At 47.3% G+C, this 23,278-nt stretch overlaps 1 protein-coding gene across 1 annotated transcript; it reads left to right on the top strand.

Annotated features, from left to right (window-relative positions):
- Nucleotides 1–3,632: 3,632 nt before the first annotated feature.
- Nucleotides 3,633–23,278, top strand: CCR9 (C-C motif chemokine receptor 9). The gene is made up of 3 exons (XM_019723715.2): nucleotides 3,633–3,948; nucleotides 10,373–10,417; nucleotides 19,411–23,278. Exons 2-3 carry the CDS (start codon nucleotides 10,397–10,399, stop codon nucleotides 20,494–20,496), a joined length of 1,107 nt encoding a protein of 368 aa, XP_019579274.2. The 5' UTR covers nucleotides 3,633–3,948; nucleotides 10,373–10,396; the 3' UTR covers nucleotides 20,497–23,278.

Below are 23,278 nucleotides of genomic sequence, written 5' to 3'. Positions count from 1 at the left end.
CTTCTTTTGTTTCAGGCCCTAAATGTCACCTGTTTAGTGAGCCCTTCCTTTCCCTCCTGTCACCCTGTGATCTCTCTGCTTTAACTCTTTAATTCAATACTAGCTGTCTCCTTTACCGCCAGACCCTTACCTCTGAGATCAGTGCTGGCACATCCCAGGAACTGGACACATTTATGCTGAATGAAAGATGCCAGCGAGATCTTCCAATGAGATAAAGCGTGTCAAGGCAGAAGGGATATTTTCTGGCATTAAGAGGTGAGGCAAATAAAATCACGAGTCCTGCAACTGCTCTCACGATTCACGTGCTGTGAGCACACAACCTCAGGAGGTGTGGATGACATTTATTTCCCCTATCAATAGCTCATGGCACGTTCTGCAAGAGCTTGGCGGCTGCACGGTGAACTCTTGACCTCCCTCTGAGCTTCAGAAACCTTCATTTCGGTCTCTTCACATATCACATCCAATGCTACATGTATCACTGTCTGCTAAAACCAACATTTCCTCTCACATCCCCTCTCTGTGAAAGGCACCCAAATCTTCCCAGAGCTTCCAAGTGGTCTTCTTCTCCCCCTCCTGCAACAGCCCATCATTTGCCAGGTCCTATGGGCCACGTGGCCATATCTCTCCCACCACTTTTACTCTTCCTGCTGCTGCAAGGTATAAACATTCATTCATTCATTCATTCATTCATGCATGCATGCATTCACTCATATTCTCTCTCTCTCTGCCTCTGACAACGGCCTCCTAACTGGCCTTCTCAATTTCAGTGGCTATCCATGGTAACTACATTTAGCAAAAGGGAAGGGAGGAGCTCCCCTTTAAGCCCAGGAGAGTAGTTTGGCCATAGGCCATGGCCCTCGGCTTGTATCATACACTGAGCCATCCTAAGGGTCCTACTGAAACGTGGGTCAGTTTAGACCTGCACTGTCCACTATGGTGGCCACTAGCCATTATGTAGCTATTTACATTTCAATTGAAACCAATTGCAGTTAAACAAAATTTAAGAAAAATCAGTTTCTCAGTCACCTAACCACCATTTAAGTGTACATTAAGTGTTCACATATGGTTGGTGGCTGCACATTTGAAAATGCAGAGAGACCATTTCCACCATTGTAGAAAGCTCGGTTGGGTGGCTCTACTCTAGATTCCCAGGACTTGTAAGAGCTTCATGCTAACGAGTAACATAATCAGAAGATGATTACTATGCTACTAGAATGTGCTGCTGAGCTGCAGCCACAGCCAAGACCCCTGGCCCCCGTTCTCATGCAGCCAGTGGGCAAAGAAGAGACTTTAGGAATTTTCTTCTTGGAAGTTTGCCCCAGGAACCCTCATTCCTGCACCGATCAGACCCTCACCACCAGACTACTGTTAACCCCTTCCAGACACTTCGGGCTTCCCAACTTAAGATAAGGCCTTAATCGACGAAGAGTAAAAGTCTAGCATTGTCCTGTTCCAGAGAGCCCACCGTGCTTCTGGAATGTGATGCTCCCAATATGTAGGGAAAGCTCAGGAAGGACGAAAACAAGATTACGGATCTAATTTTAAATATGGAGAACCTGGAAAGCAGAGGATTGCAGCAAAACTGTGTCAGACACTCTGAACGTGGGAAGGAACGAGAGGGAACCCAGACCTGACACTCTCACCCGCCCTCCTACGAAGCTGACTTGAGTCTTCTCTCTGTTTAGAGAAAGAGGTTGTGAACTGCAGCTGCCATTACACAGTTATTCCCTACACACCCTTCAACTCCAGGCGTTGCTCCTGGCCGTGGGGCTGCGGGGAGGCACACACCGCCCTGCCCTCTGGAGCTCACCTTCGGCAGGGTGAGAATGCAAAGAGAGAAACACCCTCTGCAAAAGGGAACCTGCGACCTCTTATGACCACTCCTCTCTGAATTCTACCTGCAAAGAGAGAAACGCAGCAATGAAAACAAAAGAATGGGGCTTTCTCTCCAAGGAATGAACCTAAATTGGCCGACAGCAAAAGGAATCACATTTGTCGCAGGCGCCTCTGAGAAATGAGAAGTTCTCTCTGCCGCTTCCTCGCATCTTCCTGCCTGCCCAGCCTTGTGCCTCCTCTCTGTGTCCCAGTGGAGGGGACCAGGGAGTCCTAAAGCAGCTCTTCCAGGGCTGGATGCTACCTGAGTGTTCCTGCCTCACCTGGACCACAGGGATCACACAGGAGGGAATCTTCCCGCAATGTCATATTCACTCCTTCTCTTTTTCTCTGACCTCCTCTTCCACTCCCCTTCCTCCCACTGCCTCACCCAAACATGCAGTGGGCAAGCAGTGTCTGCTGGGGATGCCCTTACCTGGGGAAGAAACAGCCTGAACCCACAGGAGGTAGAAAGCACATCTTCCTTACCCACAGTGTGTGCGTGTCTCAGTCTCCTGAAAGCCTTCCCATGTCTGAGCCAAACACAGGGGAGAAGCAGATTCGTTGCTCACGACCAAAGACAACCAGAAAATCAGGAGCATTTTCTTCCCTCTTTTGGGCCTCCCTTTTCTCTCAACAATTGCTAATGTAGAGGGAGAAGTGAAAAGCCAGAGAGTCTGACTGATTCTGTCATGCACTGTTTTAGACACAACGTGCAACGAATGTGGGACAAGGGACAGGAACGCAGGGCTCCCTCACGGCTGCTGAATCAACCATCACTTTCATTCTTACTGCTCACAGTCTGTACCTGTCATAGGGGCTAATCACTGGCCTTTCCTATTTGGTGATAAATCCAGCTGCCCCTCACACGTCCCTTTGTCCAAATGGACAGTGAGTGATGGGCCACATGTCTGGGAAGGCCCACTCTGCTGGAAGTCACCCCTGAGTCCCCAGGACGAGAAAGATACCGGAAAGAGGAACTCAGTCTCCATGGGACTGTGATTGTTGATTTTCCCCCAGAACAAATATAAAAAAGGGGGTTGTCTGTTACAATCACAACAAGGAATCAACTTGGATCTTTTCCCTGCATTGTGATCCAAGGACCCAACGTAGCTGTAGCCGGGAAGACTTCATGTGTGAGCCTCATTAAAAATGCAACATTCTATGTGTTTAGCCTTTTGCAAAATTTCATCTGAACACCCATAATTAACCAAATGAAACGTATTATCAGTGTTAATATACCTGAAGTATAGTGGTCATGTCAAAATAAAATCTTACCGTATTTGACCCCAATTTTAAGGTGTTTGTGGGCCTCCAACACTCCCTGTGCCTAGATGGGCGTCACATACATGACTTTCTAACGTAGTACCTTACAACAGAACGTACAGACATCAGGGGCAGGGTCCACATGTGCGCCGTCTCCTACGGTAGCCACGAGCCACATGTGGCCATCTCACACTTGAGATGTGGCCGGTGTGACTGAGGAACAAGTTACATTTGAATGAATTTCCATTTAAATAGTCATACGTGGCTAACAGCTACTGTATTGGACGGCACAGCTCTATGGGTTTGGGTACATCTGTCAAGGCCAAAAAGGGTTCCACGGTGACGGACAGCACTGAAGGTGACGATCCCACACGGGCCTGTTCAGACACCACCCCCCAAACAAACCTCATAAATGTGCACCTTTGGCAAGCCTGACAAGGCCGACCTCTCTCACTGGGACTCTCTACTTCCCCATTCCCTGAGAGTAGCTGTGCTGTCTAGCAAACGACATTGTTCTTAGATAATCAGCCTGTTTACGCGTCTTCAAAGAAGATGGTTTTCCCTTAGCCCAGCAGTTCTAGGCTTTTCATTTCTGGTTACAAATCATAGACTCTGCTGATTGCTGAAAGCTGCAGCTGGTGACTCCCCACTCCCCACCCTCCTGGGCCACCCCACCAGTGACAACACAGACAGGGGTGGCCTGGCTTCCTTTCTGGTGTGTATATCAGGTTGCTGCCTGCTCAGAGCTCATAGAAGACGTGGCCCTCATCCCAGGCAGAGAGCTGGTGGGGTCGCCTTCTCCTGGAGCCTGTGAGTATCGCCCTGCTTCCTCCTCTGTCCCAGTGTCACCCGCGTCCTCAGCTGGGCACTGCTACGGTGACTTCTAGAACCCAGGCTTTCACTCATATGTTCAGTAGACATGGCACCAGAAACTTAGCTAGTAATTGCCAGGGAGGCAAAGATGAAGCAGGTGGTGCCTGCCCAGGCTTCTAGGGTGAGTAATAAGATGGCCTGCCACCCACACACATGAAGTACAGGTTCAGGGCAGTCTCTTCTGTGATTGGTACCTGAAAGGAGGGAGAAGCAGGTGCTGGGGACAAGTGACAAGAAGGTGGCCAAGGGCTGGGGAAGTGAAGCCCACGTGAGGTCCTTGGGTCTGAGACATTGACCCGTTGGAAGGATGTTGGGTAGCAGCCTTTGTAGCAGTGAAAAATTGGAAACAAGCAAAGTATGCACCACAAGGTGATGGGTTAAATAAATTGTAACCTATCCGGGCCATGGAATACTCAGCAGTCATCCAATCAGATGACATGGCTTCACATTGACTTGATGTGAAAAGTGGTCCCGGAATGACTGTTAACTGAAAAGCAAGATAGAACATTGTGTAGTCTGATTTTCTTACCCCTGAATGTGTGTGTGTGTGTGTGTGTGTGTGTGTGTGTGTGTGTGTGTGTTACAGACAAAAATCTAGAAGGAGGTATCTCAGAAAGTTAACAATGGCTGAACTAGGAAAGAGATGTTTAGAAATTTTTATTAGGTTGGCGCAAAAATAATTGCAGTTTTTGCAATTGTTTTTAACCTTTTAAACTGCAATATTTTCTTCGTAATATTTTCTGCACTATATATGTCTGCTTTAGGGGGATTTTCTTTGTATATTGTGAAAATATTCCTTTATAATCAGAAAAAAAGCCAAGCTACTTTATTTTAAATGACCCATCAGTGAATGCCGATTTGTCCTTTCAAACACCCCCCCCACCCCCCGCCCCTTTAGTTCTAAACAGCCCTGGCTCAGGCCAGGTGGCACCGCAGGCCATCGGTACCGAGAGCGCACTGGGATATAAAGCAGCAGTCTGTGAGAGCCCATCTCCTCCCTCCCTCGGCTGAACAGACAAAAGCCAATCTGCCATTTCAGAATCTGACAGCCTTTCTTTCAATATCTATCTGCTCTGAAGCCCCCTCAAGTGCACCCCACTCATAGGCTGGCACTGGGAGCCCCGGGGCCCAGGGCAGTGCCTATGAGGGTGGGGCTGGGTGGGCACCTGACCCTGTAACAAACTGGACAGAGGTCAAAGTGAGACCTGCATTCCTGACTCACGTTAGTGTCCAGTTCACTGGGCTACTATGAGCTGCCGAGCCTATGGACGTGGGGAGTTGCTGCGTCCACAGCGGCTCCCTGCTGATTTTCATGTTGCTTAATTAAGGACAGTAGAGGATAGAAAAATAATGGTTGGATAGTAATGGACTCCAGGCTAACTTTTCTAATAGGCACTTTCCACTTCTGCAGAATGAGCAGCTTTGTCCCTTTACCTCCAAGACCCCTGCGGACACCTCCCACTTTCTGGCTTTCATGCCTTTGTTGATATGTTTCCCGACCCTGGAGCAATGTTCTCTCCCCTCATTGCATGTCCCCATGCTCTCCAGCCTTCAAGGGCCAGCAAAAAAATCACCTCCTCAATGCAGCCCTCCTGGGTTTTCCCCAGCCCTGGAGAACATGACTTCCTTCTCCCAATTACCAAAGCGTCTCCTAGCATTTACCATCATAGTATTTGCAGCCATGACGTGTCCTTTGCATTTGAATCTGAACTTCTGAGGACACAGATTGTGTCTTATACACTGTTTAAGCTAAGCAAGTACATCAGGTGTCAAGTCACATGAAATAACTGAGCTGTGGGATGAAGAACATTCCCTTATTCTCACAGCTTTCTGTGTTCCGCAGAGATCATTCATGCACAGCACTGCTCTTGATCCTCCCTACAAGCCCTTGGAGTAGGCTGGGCTACCATCTCCATCTGGGGGCATGTTACTCCGTGCCAAGTTCCCACAAGCAGAAAGGGACAGGCCAAAGGGCAGATGGGGGCCTTCACATCTGGTCCATCGCGCTTTCCCCCACCTCACTCATCCATGCTGCCAAACAGGAGGATGCAGCCCTGTAATGAGGCCACACTGAGCAGCGAGGGAGAGGTTTGGGGCAGCGCTGAGTCAAACGCCAGTGCTCTCCCAAAAGACCGTTGAGAGGTTCCTTGCTTTCAGTATGTTTTGTCATCTTTGGGTTTTTCCCACCCTGTTGTTCCCTCCATCTCAGCGGCAAGAAGAAAATGAAAGCAAGCTTTGAGACTGCAGTCTGTGGAATAAAATATTCAAAAAGTATTCTGACAAGGAGTCGGGAGGAATAGCTAGCAAGGCCATGAGTGGTATCTTTAGATGGTGGGTTTAGGTTCGTTTGTGCTCTTTGGCTCACTCCAAATTTTCTATGGGCCAGAAACACATTTATCATGGAAGGAAGACAAACCTTTATAAAACCTTTATAAAAAGCTAGTGTAGGATTTCAAAGTCACAAAGAGTAGCCTCGTGGAGCTTAATTACTAGACTTGCTTTTTCATGCTAGCTGCTCTCCAGGCCAGCTGGATTGGGTTACCGGTTCCTTCTTTGGATGAGTTTTGCAAACAGGTGTATGGAACGGAAGATCGCTGGGCTGCTTCTTCTTTTTTTTTAAAAAAGCTGACAAGTTATTTTTATGATAGTTCTTAAAATAAAATTTCACGGGCAAAGTAAAACATTTAAATAGCTTACAAAACCTACAAAAAAATGAAAGTCTCACTTTCCACTGGCCCTCATCGTTCAATCTCCTTCCAGAACATGTTTCAGTACTACTCAGCAGGGAGGTGCATAACCTTTGATATATTTGAGAAAAGATCATGCAACATAGTATTCTACACCTTGCATTGTTACCCAACAACCTTGGCGACCTCCTTGCATCAGTGTGAAGTCTATTTTATTCTATTTATTGGCTACAGGTGGTTTATTGAATAGATGTACCAGAATATTACCAATTCCCAGATATTTAGGTTGTTTCCAGTTTTTTGTTCTGGGGGGAAAAAAAGCTGTAACATACATCTTTGTATCTGTATCTTTATGTTTTTTTGTGAGAATACCAGTAGGGTGTGTTCCCAGCAGATGAAGTGCTTGCTGAGTCAGAGCTGTTGTGCTTTGTAAATTTTGACAGATATGGCTTCACCCTCCAAAACGATCACACAGATTTACACTGTTCACAGCAGCGTGGAGGTCTTTGCCCCAAACTCTTTTACCAACATTATTATCCTCAATCCCTATTCTCAACCTAAAACTATGCATATCTAACCATAACCAAAGGCATTGCTTCTTCTTTATGCAGCTTCTTTCTTTGGCAATTTCTTTTCTCAGATATGATCTGATTAATATTCAGTCACTTCATGCAAATACAAAAGACGTGACAAGCCATGGGTACTAGACATATATGAAGTGTTTTCTAACAAATGTTCCCCAAACCAATCTCCCTGTTCCCCAAACTGTAATAAAGTTAAATTAGCTGAGTTGGGAATCTTCCAAACTTAACTGGGCATTTAAAAAAAGATTTTATTTTTTTAGAGCATGATTCAGAAAAAAAAAAATAGAATGATAAAGTCAACGGGCAATATGTGTATAATTTTCGGTGAGATCCTTTGAGGTGAGGTAAATATCCTATTCCTCATGAAACGTCCCCCCACTAATTTGAACATCCATTGGTACTTTTTTTTTTTTATTGGGGAAGGGGAACAGGACTTCATTGGGGAACAGTATGTACTTTTTTCCAAGTCAAGTTGTTGTCCTTTCAGTTTTAGTTGTGGAGGGCGCAGCTCAGCTCCAGGTCCAGTTGCTGTTGTTAGTTGCGGGGGCACAGCCCACCATCCCTTGCAGGAGTCGAACCAGCAACCTTGTGGTTGAAAGGACGCCCTCCAACCTACTGAGCCATCCGGGAGCTCAGCGGCAGCTCAGCTCAAGGTGCCCTGTTCAATCTTAGTTGCAGGGGGCGGAGCCCACCATCCTTTGCGGGACTCGAGGAATTGAACTGGCAACCTTGTGGTTGAGAGCCCACTGGCCCATGTGGGAATCGAACCGCAGCCTTCCGAGTTAGGAGCATGGAGCTCTAACCACCTGAGCCACCGGGCCGGATCCCATTGGTGCTTTTCTAATTCCACGATTCCTTCTATGTTTATTAGTTGGCACCATAAGAACTTTCTCTTATTTATTTTCATCGGTTTGGATTCATGGATCGTCATTTAATTGAATGTGTTCTAGTTATTGCTCTCATTAATTAATTAGATGCTCAAATTGTCTCAGACTTGGCTAGTGGGGTCCCAATCAAATTGGCTCCTATGTCCTTTTGAGAACTCCTCGAGGCCCTTTGAACACTTCTTTGCTTTCTGGTGCAAAAAGCAGTTCCAGGTTTATCTTGTAGTTTTCCTGCCCTAGCTCTGGAATCACACATTTCTCCAAGGAGTCCTGGTTGCTACTGGTGTAGAAAGGTAATTAAAAACCAAGATCTGGGCAGTGCATGCTCATTCCACTGTGTGCCATTATTTCAGCAAAAAGAGACAGGAAATATGTAGGTGAAACACACATACATATATACTCAAAGTATCTAACATCTAATCTTAAAATCATGAGTTCATACTGAGCCCTCAACACCCATAGAACAGCACAAGGCACCGCGAGGCACTGTGGAGAAGCTGCTGGGAGGAAGGTTGCAAGAGAAAGTTCTGGCTGCTTTTCTCCTTGCCTGCTAATGGCCACATACGACTGAGGAGTGAAGAAAACTGAAAAGTTTTCATCGGATCTTGCTTTTTTCCCTTTCTTCAGTTTAACCACTTCATTGCAGCCCAACTACAGTCAACTGCAAGTATTTAGAGCACAGAATGTAAGTTTTGACATATGTATACCCTTGTGAAACCATCGCACAATCAGTAGAGGGAACACACTTACCACCCTCCAAGGCTTCCTTAGACGCCTTCGCACCTCTCCTGCCCTTTCCTCCTTCTCTCTCTCGCCAGGAAATCACCGATTGGCTTTCTGTCACTACAGGTTAGTTTGCATTTTCCAGAATTTTATATAAGTGGAATCACATAGTATGTACCTTTTATGGTCTGGTTTCTCTACTTAGCGTAATCCTTTTGAGATCCATCCATGTTGCTGTGCATATCAGTCACTCATTCCGATTCCAGCGAATGGCTCGTTCACATTTTACTGATCCTATCACTGTACTCGATGGGCATTTGGGCTGCTCCAATAGTTGGCTATTATAAATAAAGCTGCTATGAACATTCGTAGGTCAGTCTTTGTGTGGACATCTGCTTGCATTTTTCTTAGGTAAATACTCAGGAGTGGGATGGTTAGATCCCATAGTGAACATATGTTTAACTTTTCAATAAACTGACAAGTGGTTTCCAAAGTGTTTGTATCACACATCATCTATTGAAAACCACTGGACTTTTAGAAAAGCAGGGTGAGTCAGGATGTCATGTTATGGAAAGGAAACCAACAGGTTAGGGTTGGATTCATGAAGGAGAATGTTTTTTTCCTAGAGCCTGGGGGTGTCACACTGGACATGTTTGATATATACTCACTAAAAGTGTAAACGGAAACACCCAACTCAGGCACAGACTCCTTCTTTGAAGGGAGTTGAGCTGTTTTTCCCCTGGTCCTTTCAGGGGTGTGGGTTTTACAGAGATTCGAAACACATGAAAACAATAGCCGAGATTGATTTTAGTCAGCTCGGAGGCCCTGTACGTTAAGGAACTCCATTTTCCTTGGTGAAAAAAACACCTAGGACTTCCTTTTTCTGCTAGAGCCAGCGAAAACAAGGCCTATTATCTTTCCGTGAGCTTGTAAACGGAGCATGCAGGTAGGTGCTGGGGCTCCTGGCCACTCTGGGACACGGACCTGGAGACTAACAGATACCAGCCCACCCTCGTGTTCTTGCCACCTCGTTACCCAGAGGCCCGTCCCCTGTGGAGTCTGGCCCAGAGCATCCCCAAGTCACACAGTCCTGTCATCTTTAAGAGTCTCTTGGTTGATAAAAAGTGCGTGTGTGTGTGTGTGTGTGTGTGTGTGTGTGTATGTTGGGGGGGTGGCATTTCAGCAAAACAGACCCTGACGGAGAAGTTGAGTCAAGAGAAAACAAGCTAATGGATAAAGGACATGCTGAGAAAATGTTAAAGCCCCCAAAGGCCCTCAGAAGAGAGGTTTCTCTCGTTTCTCTGTGAACAACCAAGATGAGTTTGCAAGCTAGAGTACTTGCCCTCCGTGTAACATGGACTCCAACTCTTGGTTGGGATTTTTTCCCCCACGAGAACAGACAGATTGAACACGTAATCTCTACCTTGAGGTGTTTATTACTGTTCATTTACAAGTCCTCTTTTTAATTTTGCTGTCTTTCTAGAAGCAAGCTTGCATCAGGCCCACCATGACACCCACAGAATTCACAGTGAGTAGCCACATACCTCATGCTCCTCAAAATGCACTCATCTTGCCTTATTTGGGGTGTGGGAGGGAATCCATTGCTGTGGCGGGGGTAGGGGGTGCGGGGGGGTGGGGGTGGGAAGGATTTCTCTGAGAGATTTCCAGGGGTGAGATCTCTGCTGAGCAGCGCCCCATACAGGAGGTCGATGTCTAGCAGAGGACTTTGCAAACACGAAGAGCCAGAAGCGCTTTGGGGTATATTGTGAAGACAGAGGAAAATACTATTTTAGATTTTATTAATAGGTAAGGGGTTTTCTGATCTTTAACTAGGATGAGCTTTGCTGGGCTGAGGAAGCCACAGGAGACCTGTGGTGCTCCACACTGTATCGAGGAGGTGGAGGTGGGGGACCTGACAGCCACACTGCCTGGGCTCCCTGACTATGGGACTTGGTTTGTCTTGTTAGTTGGACAACATCAGAACGTGGAGAGCAAGGCTGTGGGTCATGAGGGATTAAAAGTGCTCCAGCTTGGGGAGAAGGGAAAGGGATTAGAAAGTACAAATTAGTAGCCACAATATTGCCACGGGGACATGAAAGACAGTTTGGGGGATACAATCAATGTTGTAAAGAGTCTGTAGGGTGTCAGATGGGCACTTGTCTTATTAGGGAGAGCACTTCATAGGCTGTGTAGATGCCTGACCACTGCGCTGTACACCTGAAGCTGAAGCTGAATAATATTGAATGTCAACTATAACTTAATATATACATATAGTCACAGGATGTAAAGTACAGCATAGGGAATAGAGTCAGTGGAATTGTAATAGCGATATACGATGTCAGAGGGGTAGGAGATTGGGGGCAGGGGGTTATCAATTTGCAAGGGGTGTGAATGTCTAACTATTACATTGTTTCGTACACCTGAAACTGAAAAAAAAAAAAAAGTGTCCCAGCTTGGGACTGAGGGGGGTGGGGGGCTGTCTCTGGCCTTGACCCTCCCCCAGTGGCTGAGGGCTTTGGGCAGTACATTCCAATCCCCAGGTCTGTCTCCTCCTCTCTAAGATGACAACGTTGAACCCAGTGGTCTCTAAGATCATAACGTTGAACCCAGTGGTCTCTAAGATCATAAAATCATTCTAAAACCTGCTGAGGTTTCAAAAACAGAATAGAAACAAAAACCTACGTGAGAAGAAGACAGCCCACATTGCTGAATTCTGGGCTGGCCACTGGCCATGCTGTTACATTCTCTCATTTACTTAGATGCATTACGATAATGCACTTTTTTCTTGATCAAAATGCTAAAAATCATCCAAAATAAATGATATAAATCCCTAAATTAAGCAGCCCCTTGGGAGTGACACAGCGCTCCCACAATGCCACCCTGGAAAGGACATCTCTGAGCTATGAAGCTGCCATCAGGGCCCTCTGTGCACATAGGCAAACCACATGACCACTCATGTCACCCTGTCCCATCGGCTGGCCTGACTTAGGAGCTGTGGACCTTTCTAATGTCTTCCTCCATTTCTATTTCCATTATTTTCTTGGAAGTGGTTTCCTTGCCTGGCACGTAGACGGTGCTCAGGACATATTTATTGAATGAATGAACAAATTATAGTATTTATTGCCCAAAAGAGACATAAAGAGCTAATGCTCCTCAGGCGTGGGATGAGCATGCCACTCTCTCAGTCTGGGCATGGCAGGAGATGGCCGTATTTTCACAAACACACCATCCACGTCTGGGCCCCTCTCCACCCTCACAAATCACCACTCCTCACAGCAGTAGAGGAATCGAGAACTAGCTCAGACTCCAGCTAATCAGGAGGACAGTTTGCAAACAGTGGTCTAACTTTGGTAAATACCTAATTTTTTTCCAAGGGGGTCTGAGAACAACATAGTTTGCTAAGAAATACAGGAAGAGAAACCTTTGGTAAGAGTATTTCTAGACATTTTAACAAGACAGGAAAGAGAACTGGTCAGCCCCTTCAGACAGCAGGGCTGGGGCATTTTCTGTCAACAGTGGCGCCCGCCCTTTCAATCTCTGCCAGCCTCATGTTCCATAATATACTGGAAACACTTTACGAAGATATAAACAACAGAATAAGGGAAAAAAGAACACAAATTAAAACAAGGTTAGAGGAAGTAGATAGAATAGGTGGAAAATATCAAGAGGAGTTAGAACTTGGGTTTTTAGCCTAAAGCGGTGCTGTCCAGTGAGGTCACCATGAGCTGTGCGAAGCTGTTGAGCACTTGAAGTGTGGCTGATTCAACTGAGATGTCCTGTGAGTGCAAAACACACTCAGTTTGAAAACAGTACTTACTCCAAAGCAGGATGCACAGTATCTCAATAAATTTCATACTGCTTACATAATGAAATAACATTTTAGATAGATCAGGTTTACATAAAATACATTATTCAATGAATTCCACCTGTTTCTTTTTACTTCTTTAATGTGGCTATTAGAAAATACAAACTTCACCTGTGGTTTGCCTTATATTTTTATTGGATAGTGCTAGTCTAAAGGGTCTTGTTTGGTTACAAAAATTGGGCTACGAGTTTGGCTGAGGCACCCAATTAAAAAGGGAATCTTGAGAAAGAGAGAGATCCAAGACGGCAAAGAGATCCACAGATGGTAAACACTGTGCCTGCTTCCTTCCATGAACACATTAAAATTACAACTAAATTATAGAACATGCAACCTGGAGAACCATCTGAGTGTCATGCAAGGTGTCATATGGGGTCTCTGGTCCTGCTCCCCATATAGAATGCAGGACATGGTGAGGCCAAAAAGGAACACCCACAGAGCCATAGACAGGGGAGTCGACCACTATAGTCTCGCTAGTGGCTGGGTTAGAAACACAGGAAGCAGAAGCCACACTATCCGCAACCTGCCGTCCACTTCTGTCTGCCAACCAACCAACCCCACTTGCTAACTGCAATCCGCTCTTGCTAGCTCAGCCTCCATCATCTGCTAGCGTAGCCACAGCAGTCATATTAGTGGCCAATGGCTCACTGGTTACAGCTGACGGCCAACTAACCACAGCTGACGGCCATCCAATCACAGTTGATGGCCATTTACTACCTGAGCCAGCACCTTTCCACGTGAGGCCGAGAGCCTGGAAACTGCACTCCTGGCTCTGTCCCCACAGAAGACTAGCGGAACAAAGTTTTATAACTAACGATATAAAGAAGAAGCCACGTTAAGACTGGTAGTGGAGATGCGAAACAGGCTGGTCCCAAACCTTCATGTGGTGGTTGAGAATTAGGAGGGATATCTCGGCCACGGAGGTTCCCCCAGAGGAGGGAGGGGTCCTAGCCCCATATTGGCCTCCCCAGCCTGGAGTACTGATACCAGGAAGAGGAGTCCCCACAACCTCTGGCTGTGAAAAACAGTGGGGGTTCCAACCATCCAGGTGGGAAGGAAGGTGGCAGGAAACCCAGGCGGCCTCTTAAACAGCCCTCACACAGATTCTCTCATTCCCAGGCACTCACCTTGGGCTCCAGCGAAGGGACGGTAACGTGGGGGGTGTCGGAGACAAACGAGGGCAGACTGAGTTGTGTTGCTATGGGTTGAGGGCTGGAGGACAGTGGTCATTTTCCCTGTGAGGAGGTCCTTCTCCCCTGCAGCCAGCAGGTGGGCGCCATCTTTCCTGTGTTGAGCCCGCCCCCCACATGGCCAAATCTGAATCTGATTGGCCTGGTGAGCTCCGCCATGTTGACTCACTGGGACCCTGCCCCACCCAACTTCCCCAAAGCCAGAGGCACTTTGTGGGCAGACAGCCCGACCCACATTGCACTCTAGGAAAACTGTCAGAGCCTGACAGACCCCAGGCAGGTGGGGACTGGCCTCCGTGTGCTCTGAGACTTTTGCTGAATAGCTCTAGGCTCAGCACTGGCACCAAACCAGAGTCTACATTAACCTGCTGACCACAACTCTTCCCACTCTAGTGACTCCATGAGACCTTGCTTCACCCAACTTGCATGAGGCTTTATCAATGACTGAATCTTAAGGGAGCTGGCAGGTGGCAGTAGGCCTTGGGGTGTCCTGGTTTTTTGTTCTGGCAGCTATCCCAGACCCAGTACTGGTGGCAGACGTCCTCGGTTCGCAACATCTCACAGGTGCCTACAACTTTAGCAGAGGCAGTGAACAACTACGGATTGTTTTGTAGCTCCTACCAGGTGGTCCCTGGCTGGTCAGAGGCAGTGGGCAACATGGACCTGTAGCAAAGCCCCTCCCAAAAGACCCTAAAACCAACATACTTGGAGGTTGGCTCTGGACCAGAGCAGAACACCGCCCAATTAGCCCCACAAGTGGCACATCCAAAGGGCGGTCTCAACAGGCATGAGCTCACTGGGGTGAATCCCACTCAGTGGGGTAAGCCCCCTGCACAGCAGCCTATAAGCTGTGGATGTGGCCAAACCCCATAGCCAACCAGCCTTAATCCTACCCACTGATGTGCCAATAGCAATCAAGGCTCAATTATAACAGGAGGGCACATGCAACCCCCACAAGTGACACTCCAGGAGCACCCTGAGCAGGTGACTAGGTAGATTGTGCCAGGGCCCCACACGGCACCTACTACATAAGGCCACCCAGCCAAGACTGGGAGACATAGCAGATCTACCTACTACATAGAAACAAACACAGAGAGGAAGCCAAAATGAGGAAACAAAGAAATGTGTCCCAAATAAAAGAACAGGAGAAAACTCCAGAAAAGGAACCAAAAACGAACTGGAGGCAAGCAACCTACCAGAGACAGCATTCAAAACACTGGTAATAAAGATGCTCAAGGAACTTAGTGAAAATTATACGTGGAATCTGAAGAACAAAACGGAATCTTGATCAGTCATAAAATTCACGTTTCATGAGAATAAAAACCCATAGCTATCCCTCAGGAGATATGAAGCTTTTCTTCACATCTCTTTTGTATTTAAATGCCAAAGAAATGTCTAGGGTAGATCTGAGTGAGAAGGACACAGCAGTATGAACAAGGCCTTTGAGGACCTGCTCTCCATGTGGGAGACAGTGGGCTTCCCCGGGGAGCTCCTTGGATCCCACCTCAATGCACATCCCAGGAATAAAGCCAGGGCAGCTGGTGGGAAGTCAATCTACAAAGTGTTCAAACCAGAAGGCTCCACTGTGTGCTCTTGGATGGAACATGGAGTAAAAATCTGTGGATTTCAGACTCTTCCACTAATCTTCTCTCAAAATCCTTTTCGGAGAGACCCCAGCCTCTGTAAGTAGCTTCTCCAGCACAAGCAGTGTCTCTAGGACACAGCTCAGAAGAGGGAGGATGGAATAATGGCTTTGCAACCTCAGAACTCCTCATGGAAGCCTGGAGTCCCTCATCTGCAAGAGGGACCTGCCCCTATCTGGAAGCTCAGGGATTAAACATATGCACGTGCTGTGCTCAGTACTGGGTCTGACATGTACTAGGTACTCCAACAGTAGTGAATAAATATGTTGGTGAATATTGACATGACTTTTGCTGGGAGATTTTCAAAGAATTCTGTGTCTACGATCTAAAGGCTATTTACCAACCAGGCATGTACATAGCTACAAGCGTAGTCTTGACAGGGGCGAGATACCTTTGTCCAGGATTCCCAGCCTGGGATGCTAACTCTTGCTCTGTTATGCTCATAAAGATGACCAAAGCTTTGAACTTGTAACGATGACATAGGCTTATATTGGTCTCCACATCAAATGTGGTCTTGACGAAATTTATACAAATCAAGGGTTTCTTGTGTGTGAATTGAATGGCTTTTAAAATGTGCCCGGGAAGTCTCTAACTAAATATAATTCTGACGAGCCGGTTCCGCCAACCCTCACCCCACAAGGAAACACACTCCTTGTGCTTCAAGCGGGACACGTGTCCTTGTTTTGGGACTCCTCTTGGGGAGTGGCGGTCCTGAGCCCGCTCACCAGGCAGTGGAGAAAGCGGGGTCCCCTGGGATACTGGGACTGCTTGGGGCCTCCTCTGTGAGATCCTCTGGGCTGCATCTGTGGATGGGGACGCTGTTTGCCTCCCTACATCACAACACTGGGCCCAGGTTCACGTGAGAGTCTGTTAAAGTTATTTGACCCAAAAATGTAAAACCAAACAAACAAAATATACCTCTGTGAAAGCAGTTTCATGCTTACTCATTGTGTGGGTTCACAGTTGACACCTGCTGGTCTGCATGATTTTACTGACTTTCCTCCAAAATGTCACCCTTCCCAAATCTTCACTAAAATATGTCACCCATGAGATCTGTCCTCCCAAGAGACTGGCTTTCCAGACACTGCCCAAAGCTGGGAGGGAAATCTGTAAATGTAAACTGAGACTGGATCCATCAGGCCTAGGGATGAAGCACCTAAACAGTGGCGCGAGTTTCCCTCAGCCCTTCCCAGCAGTAGGCCGTAACTAGCTGCCTGGTTCTGAAGAACCATCTCTTGGATCCCGTCCTCTGAAGTCTCTCTCTTTGCAATAGGACTTTCTCTTGGTCACACACTAGATAGAGCCGGAGTCAGGACTGGATTCCAGATTTTTCTAGTTGTAGTCCAACTGACCTTGGGTGTCCTGCCTGGGGTCCTGCTGGTATTTTCTGCCAACGCAGGAGATGAATGCATCTCCTTAGCTCTTGGTGTGAGCTTCAGACTTCAGGAGATAATAGCCTCCTGACACCTACTGCCCTTCATCAGCCACCTCAGTGTGTCCGAGTATCTTACCAAGCACTCCACAAACACATACAATGGGTTCTACGCTCAAATAAGTTTAGGAAACATTGCTGAACAAAATTCAACAGATTTGAAGGACTCAGCAGAACCTTTATTGTTCTCATGTGCAGTTAAAATAAACCAGTTCTGCAGGACTTTCAGAGCCTTTAATAGGCTCATGAGTAATGTGAATTTCAAAGAAGGTGATACAGTATGCAGAGATTCTCAACTATTTTATCAGTAGGGTTCCACCCAAACATGGTTTGAGAAACGCTTGTTGAAGCTATTAGAAATAGATGGAAATTACAATGTGTATAGAGGGGGAGAACCCAGCTAACAGAAGTCTGGTAGGGGATATTTTGCTATTTCAATAGGACTGGCTAAATATGTAAACTAAATATTTCCATGTCAATATTTAATATTTAAAACAAAATAAAAACCTATTGTGGATTTGAGATTACTTCTACTCCAAATGCATCCCAATGAATTGAACAACTGTTTCATTTACCTGAGGAGAAATAAAGGTAGAGATGAGATTTGGCAAGGAATTTCCTCCGAGCAAGGGAGCAAGAACTGGTGGTCTCTGGTGGAATTTGGGAGCCCTGCTGGAAGCCCTGGGAGAGGACTGATGGGAAGTGAGAGTGTTTGAAGATATGTTAGTGGAGCCTTTGCAACATGGCAGGTGTGGGACTGCATCCCTCCTCCATCCCGGCAGCCCTCTGCTCCCTCCCTCCTGTCCCAGGTTTGACTCAAGGGCTCATGTCACAGGGTTCTGATTGCCAGCCCTTATTTCCTCTTCTTCTAGAGGTTCTAGGATGGCTTCTGAGCTTCTGAGCCGGGAAGCCACCAAAACTTTAATGAGCGGTGTGTGTGTGTGTGTGTGTGTGCACGTGTGTGTGTAAATGTGTGCATACATATGTGCAAGTGAGCCTGAGTGTAGGCATGTTTGTGCATATGTGTGTGCAAATCTATGCATGAATTGTGTGTGTGTGTGCTTGTGAGGGGCAGTTTCATAGGCGCTTTCCCCATACAGTTGCCCAAGGCCCTGTACTGAGAAGTGCCACTTGCTCGATTTAATGCTCTGCTATCTTGAAATTCTTAACAAACTTTGAACAAGGAATCCTGAAAATTATGTAGCCTGTCCTGGGGCTTGTGCATGTGCATGTGCATATATGTGAGAGTGTATGTATGTGTGTGTGTGCACGTGTGTGTGCACGTGTGTGTGTTGGTGCTCCTGGAGCAGAGGACCCATAGCTTCCAGAAAGCTCAGCGGGATCTGTGCCCAGAAACGTTTAAGAGCCGCTGAAGACCTTTTTGGGAGGGTAGGACAGAGAGAAGGGATGGTCAGAATCATTCACAGAGTCTGATAAAAGTTTGTGCCCATCTGAGATCCTACCCCACCTGCCATGTGTCCTGTAACTATTCACTCCCATGCGTGTGCCCTCCATGTACGTGCCCTTCCACGTGTGTGCCCTTCCATGTGTGTGCCCTCCATGCATGTGCCCTCCATGTACGTGCCCTTCCATGTGTGTGCCCTCCATGTGTGTGCCCTCCATGCATGTGCCCTCCATGTACGTGCCCTTCCATGCGTGTGCCCTCCATGCGTGTGCCCTCCATGTATGTGCCCTCCATGCATGTGCCCTCCATGCATGTGCCCTCCATGTACGTGCCCTTCCATGTGTGTGCCCTCCATGTGTGTGCCCTCCATGTGTGTGCCCTCCATGTGTGTGCCCTCCATGCGCGTGCCCTCCATGTGTGTGCCCTCCATGCGTGTGCCCTCCATGTGTGTGCCCTCCATGCACGTGCCCTCCATGTGCGTGCCCTCCATGTGTGTGCCCTCCATGTGTGTGCCCTCCATGTGTGTGCCCTCCATGCGCATCCCCTCCATGCATGTGCCCTCCATGCGTGTGCCCTCCATGCGTGTGCCCTCCATGTGTGTGCCCTCCATGCGCATGCCCTCCATGCGTGTGCCCTCCATGCGTGTGCCCTCCATGCGTGTGACCTCCATGTGTGTGCCCTCCATGTATGTGCCCTCCACGCGTGTGCCCTCCCTGTATAGGCAAGTTCCGTGAGAGCAGGAAGCATGTCTGGCTTATTCCCCCCTGCACAGTACCTGACATACGAATTGTAGATGCTCAATAAACCTTTGCTGGATAAATACATGTGCTATGATCCAAGCAGACCCTCTCAGAATTCCTACTTCCCACGCGTGCATTTCTTTTGTCATAGATTTGGGAAGTTGGAAGGGTCAGGTGGGCTGCGCGTGTGCCCTCTGACGGGGCCTCCAAGACTGTCGTTGCCTTAACACTGTGTCGTGTCTCTTGCAGATCCCCGTCCCCAACCCGTCGGGCGACTACAGCTACGATGACGCCGCCTCCGTCGACGACTACGTGAACTTCAACTTCACGGACTTCTTCTGTGAGAAAAGCGGCGTCAGGCGGTTTGCGGGCCGCTTCCTGCCCCCGCTGTACTGGCTGGTGTTCCTCGTGGGCACCGTGGGCAACAGCCTGGTCGTCCTCGTCTACTGGTACTGCACGCGCGTGAAGACCATGACCGACACGTTCCTGCTGAACCTGGCCATCGCCGACCTTCTCTTCCTTTTCACACTTCCCTTCTGGGCCATCGCCACCGCTGACCAGTGGAAATTCCAGACCGTCATGTGCAAGGTGGTCAACAGCACGTACAAGATGAACTTCTACAGCTGTGTGCTGCTCATCATGTGCATCAGCGTGGACAGATACATCGCCGTCGCCCAGGCCATGAAGGCGCAGACCTGGCGGCAGAAAAGGCTTCTGTACAGCAAAATGGTTTGTGTTACTGTCTGGCTGCTGGCGGCCATGCTCTGCATCCCGGAAATCCTGTACAGCCAAACCAAGGAGGAATCTAACATTACCGTCTGCACCATGGTTTACCCTCATGATGACAGCGCCAAACTGAAGTCGACGGTCTTGACCCTGAAGGTGATCCTGGGGTTCTTCCTTCCCTTTGTGGTCATGGCTTGCTGCTACACCATCATCATTCACACTCTGACCCAAGCCAAGAAGTCATCCAAGCACAAGGCCCTCAGGGTGACCATCACGGTCCTTACTGTCTTCGTCTTGTCTCAGTTCCCCTACAACTGTGTTCTGTTGGTGCAGACCGTCGATGCCTATGTCACGTTCATCTCCAACTGTGCCATTTCCACCAACATTGACATCTGCCTCCAGGTCACTCAAACCATTGCCTTTTTCCACAGTTGCCTGAACCCTGTTCTCTACGTTTTTGTGGGGGAGCGATTCCGCCGGGATCTGGTGAAAACCCTGAAGAACCTGGGTTGCATCAGCCAGGCCCAGTGGGTCTCCTTCACAAGGAGAGAGGGGAGCTTGAAGCTGTCATCTATGCTGGACACAACCTCGGGAGCTCTCTCCCTCTGAGGGATCTTCTCTCTGAGGTAGATGGTCCTTTCGGAAGTAACAAGAAAGACAGACAGAGCTTCCCAACCAATGGGACCAAAGGGAAACCAAAGAAGGAAAAGGAAGAGAGGAAGAGAAAAGAAAAACTCAAAAAGGAATGAATTTAAACATCACTTTGAGTCAGAATTTGCCAAGCCAGTTTTCAAACTGACTGGCTAAGCCAGGACATTGTTGACTGGCTCTGCAATGCCTGGAATTTTCAGAGGACTAATGGCAGACCACCCTCGTGCCACCTGCCTGGGCATCAATGCAGCTGACCTCTGGAAGAGGAGTCTCAGCTTCTCAGTGCATTGCGAATTGCTGTGGTTTCAATTCTGTGCCACCTCTTCCTAAAGGAAATACAGAAGCATTAGCCACTCTATATAGTCCACAAAAGGACAAGGTTTCATGAAAACTTCCATCTTGGGGGGATTTCTATCCTGGTTTGGAGGCTGATACCCATGCCAGGTCTTATAGGTTCTTGAGCTAGAATCTTTCCAAACAACCTCAGATCTAATTCCCCTCTGGTCTCCTTGATATGTTCTGGGCCAGGAAGGGTCCTTGTTCCTGTTTTGAAACTCTCTGCAGGACTTAGTCAGTGAGCCCCTGCGCAAGAGACTGTATCAGCAGTGATCCGGATCCTGGTGGCTTCCAACCCATTTTGGTGTCCTGTGACTGCACGTCTGGCTGCAGGGTTGCCCTGGGCAAGGATTCAGATTGTCTGCTGGTGTCGTGGAAGTGATCCTCTCAGCCGGCGCAGGGAGACCGAGAACCCAAGCTGGAGGAACCAGCCCCGGAGCCCTGACACTGGGGTGGGCTCCCTCTGCTGAGCGGCTTTTGTGATGCTCCATTTTGCTACCTATAAAATGGGTTGGTCCTATTGACCCTCTTATTTCTGAGGCTGCTGGAAGGATATTTGCCTCCATGCTTCTCCTTTCTTACTATACAGTGTTAGCATGTTTAAAAGCTTTCAACATAGAGATTAGGCTGAAAAAAAGTAATAGAATTCTTTTGTTTTGTGTCTTTCTTTTAGGTACGTGGCACAGTTATCACATTTGAAAATACTTCTTATTAGAAAAGTGCTTTTTAATGTACATTTAAAAATATCTATTACCGGTCACTTTCTTCACCCTCTCTATTTTAAATATGTACACAATTACAGATCAAATAGCCATATTAAGAGTAAGAGACTGGGAGAAGGAAATAAAATTGTCAAAGGACCTTGAAAGCATCTTGGCCGACCAGTTTTTACCTCTCCTTTGGTCAAAGTGACTTCCAAGTTTTCCCAGTTAGCCCAGGGGAATTTCCAAGGAGGACTATTAGAGCAGCACCGTAAACCAGCAGCTTTGGCGCGTGCTCTAGAGAAAGCATCTGCTTTCCCCAGCGTGCTGTGAATGACTATATTTTCACATCCCAGGCGTTCCCTTCCAAAGGAGACACAAGTGCACTGGACTCTGCCACATTCCCCTCCTTCCCCTGCCCACTTCCAAACTAGGTGTTAGTGAGACAGGGAGCAGAAAATGGGCAGCATGACAGACAGCAGGAGGATGATGCAAAGGCCTCACTACCCCATCCCGGGACTGGGCAGTTGGTGGCAAATAAGCATTAGCCTGGGTCAGCACATCAACATGGGCTCCAGTACCACAAGCACTGCCTACAGTCAAGGGGAGCATGTCTTCTTCAAGGTCCGAAAATGGACAGAGCCGTCTGTATGGCCACCAGAAAACACAGATAGCGTTTGGGGAACTTGGAAGGGTGAGTAATAGGCATGAGCCAAACCTAAAACCACTGTACAGTTAGGTGGAAAGACCACCACTGAGTCTGGCTTTTCCATTCTATGCCCTCTTGATACTGTGGTTCTAGTACCATGTGTCCTGGGGGTCCCCGTGGAGATGAGGTTGGGGGGAGGGATGCAAAGAGGAAGGTGACCCATAATTGTGTCTGTAGAGTCTAGTCACAGTCTAGAGTTACTTAAGTGACACTATGATGGAATCTTAGTGGGAATTTAGAGGTAAATACGACTTAGGCCAATGTACGTTAGTTGGAAAAAAGGGCCAGGAGCTCCACCTTTCCCCCTCTGATTTTTAAGAAAGGAGATGTGGGAACGCCACAAGAACTACAAACCATGCATTGCACCCCAGTGCACATGATCATGTGTAGTTTCAAGGCTTCCTTTAGTACCCGACTGTCAGTATTGGACTGTCCCAGCCCTAACACAGTTTCCAAGCCGGGTGAAAGGCATGCTGTAACTGTATTATATTTTAAAGATTTTAGGCATCCTTTGTTGGCAAATTGTCTTAGTTTTTAAGTGAGTGCATAAATAAGACCATTTTACATTCAAAGTAAAGTAGGTTTCAGTAACATATTAAGCTAAAAATGTTGGAAGAGTCAATATGGGGAAATCCGTGAGGAAGTTGTGAGCCATTCAGCATTTCTAGAATATATATACACTGTGGGAGTACTTTTTGAAATAAAGATAAAAGGGGATATTAAATATAATGACATTTTACTAGAACTCTATACATCAGAAAAATGAAGAAACTGAATGAAATACGATGTGTTTTCATTACCAAAAAGGAAACTGGTGTGTTTTTTTTTAACCAAAAAAATTTTAACTAATTTTAAGTCAACACATCACAACATGCATATTCAAGTGGGGATTGCTGTTTTGAAGTAGTCAGCTTCAATGGCTAGAAATTTGGTGTTTTGTAATTGCCTCTCAGGCCTATAGAATACTCATTCATTCATTCATTCATTCATTCAT

Source organism: Rhinolophus sinicus, linkage group LG10, assembly GCF_036562045.2.
Source record: "Rhinolophus sinicus isolate RSC01 linkage group LG10, ASM3656204v1, whole genome shotgun sequence".
Taxonomy (NCBI): domain Eukaryota; kingdom Metazoa; phylum Chordata; class Mammalia; order Chiroptera; family Rhinolophidae; genus Rhinolophus; species Rhinolophus sinicus.
This window is presented reverse-complemented; position numbering and strand designations above follow the sequence as displayed.

Bases quoted from the DNA above. Each gene is read 5' to 3' on its own strand.
- CCR9 (XM_019723715.2), top strand. From the start codon at position 10,397: ATGACACCCACAGAATTCACA. The intron at 10,418-19,410 runs GTGAGTAGCCAC...TGTCTCTTGCAG, and splicing joins TGACACCCACAGAATTCACA to ATCCCCGTCCCCAACCCGTC.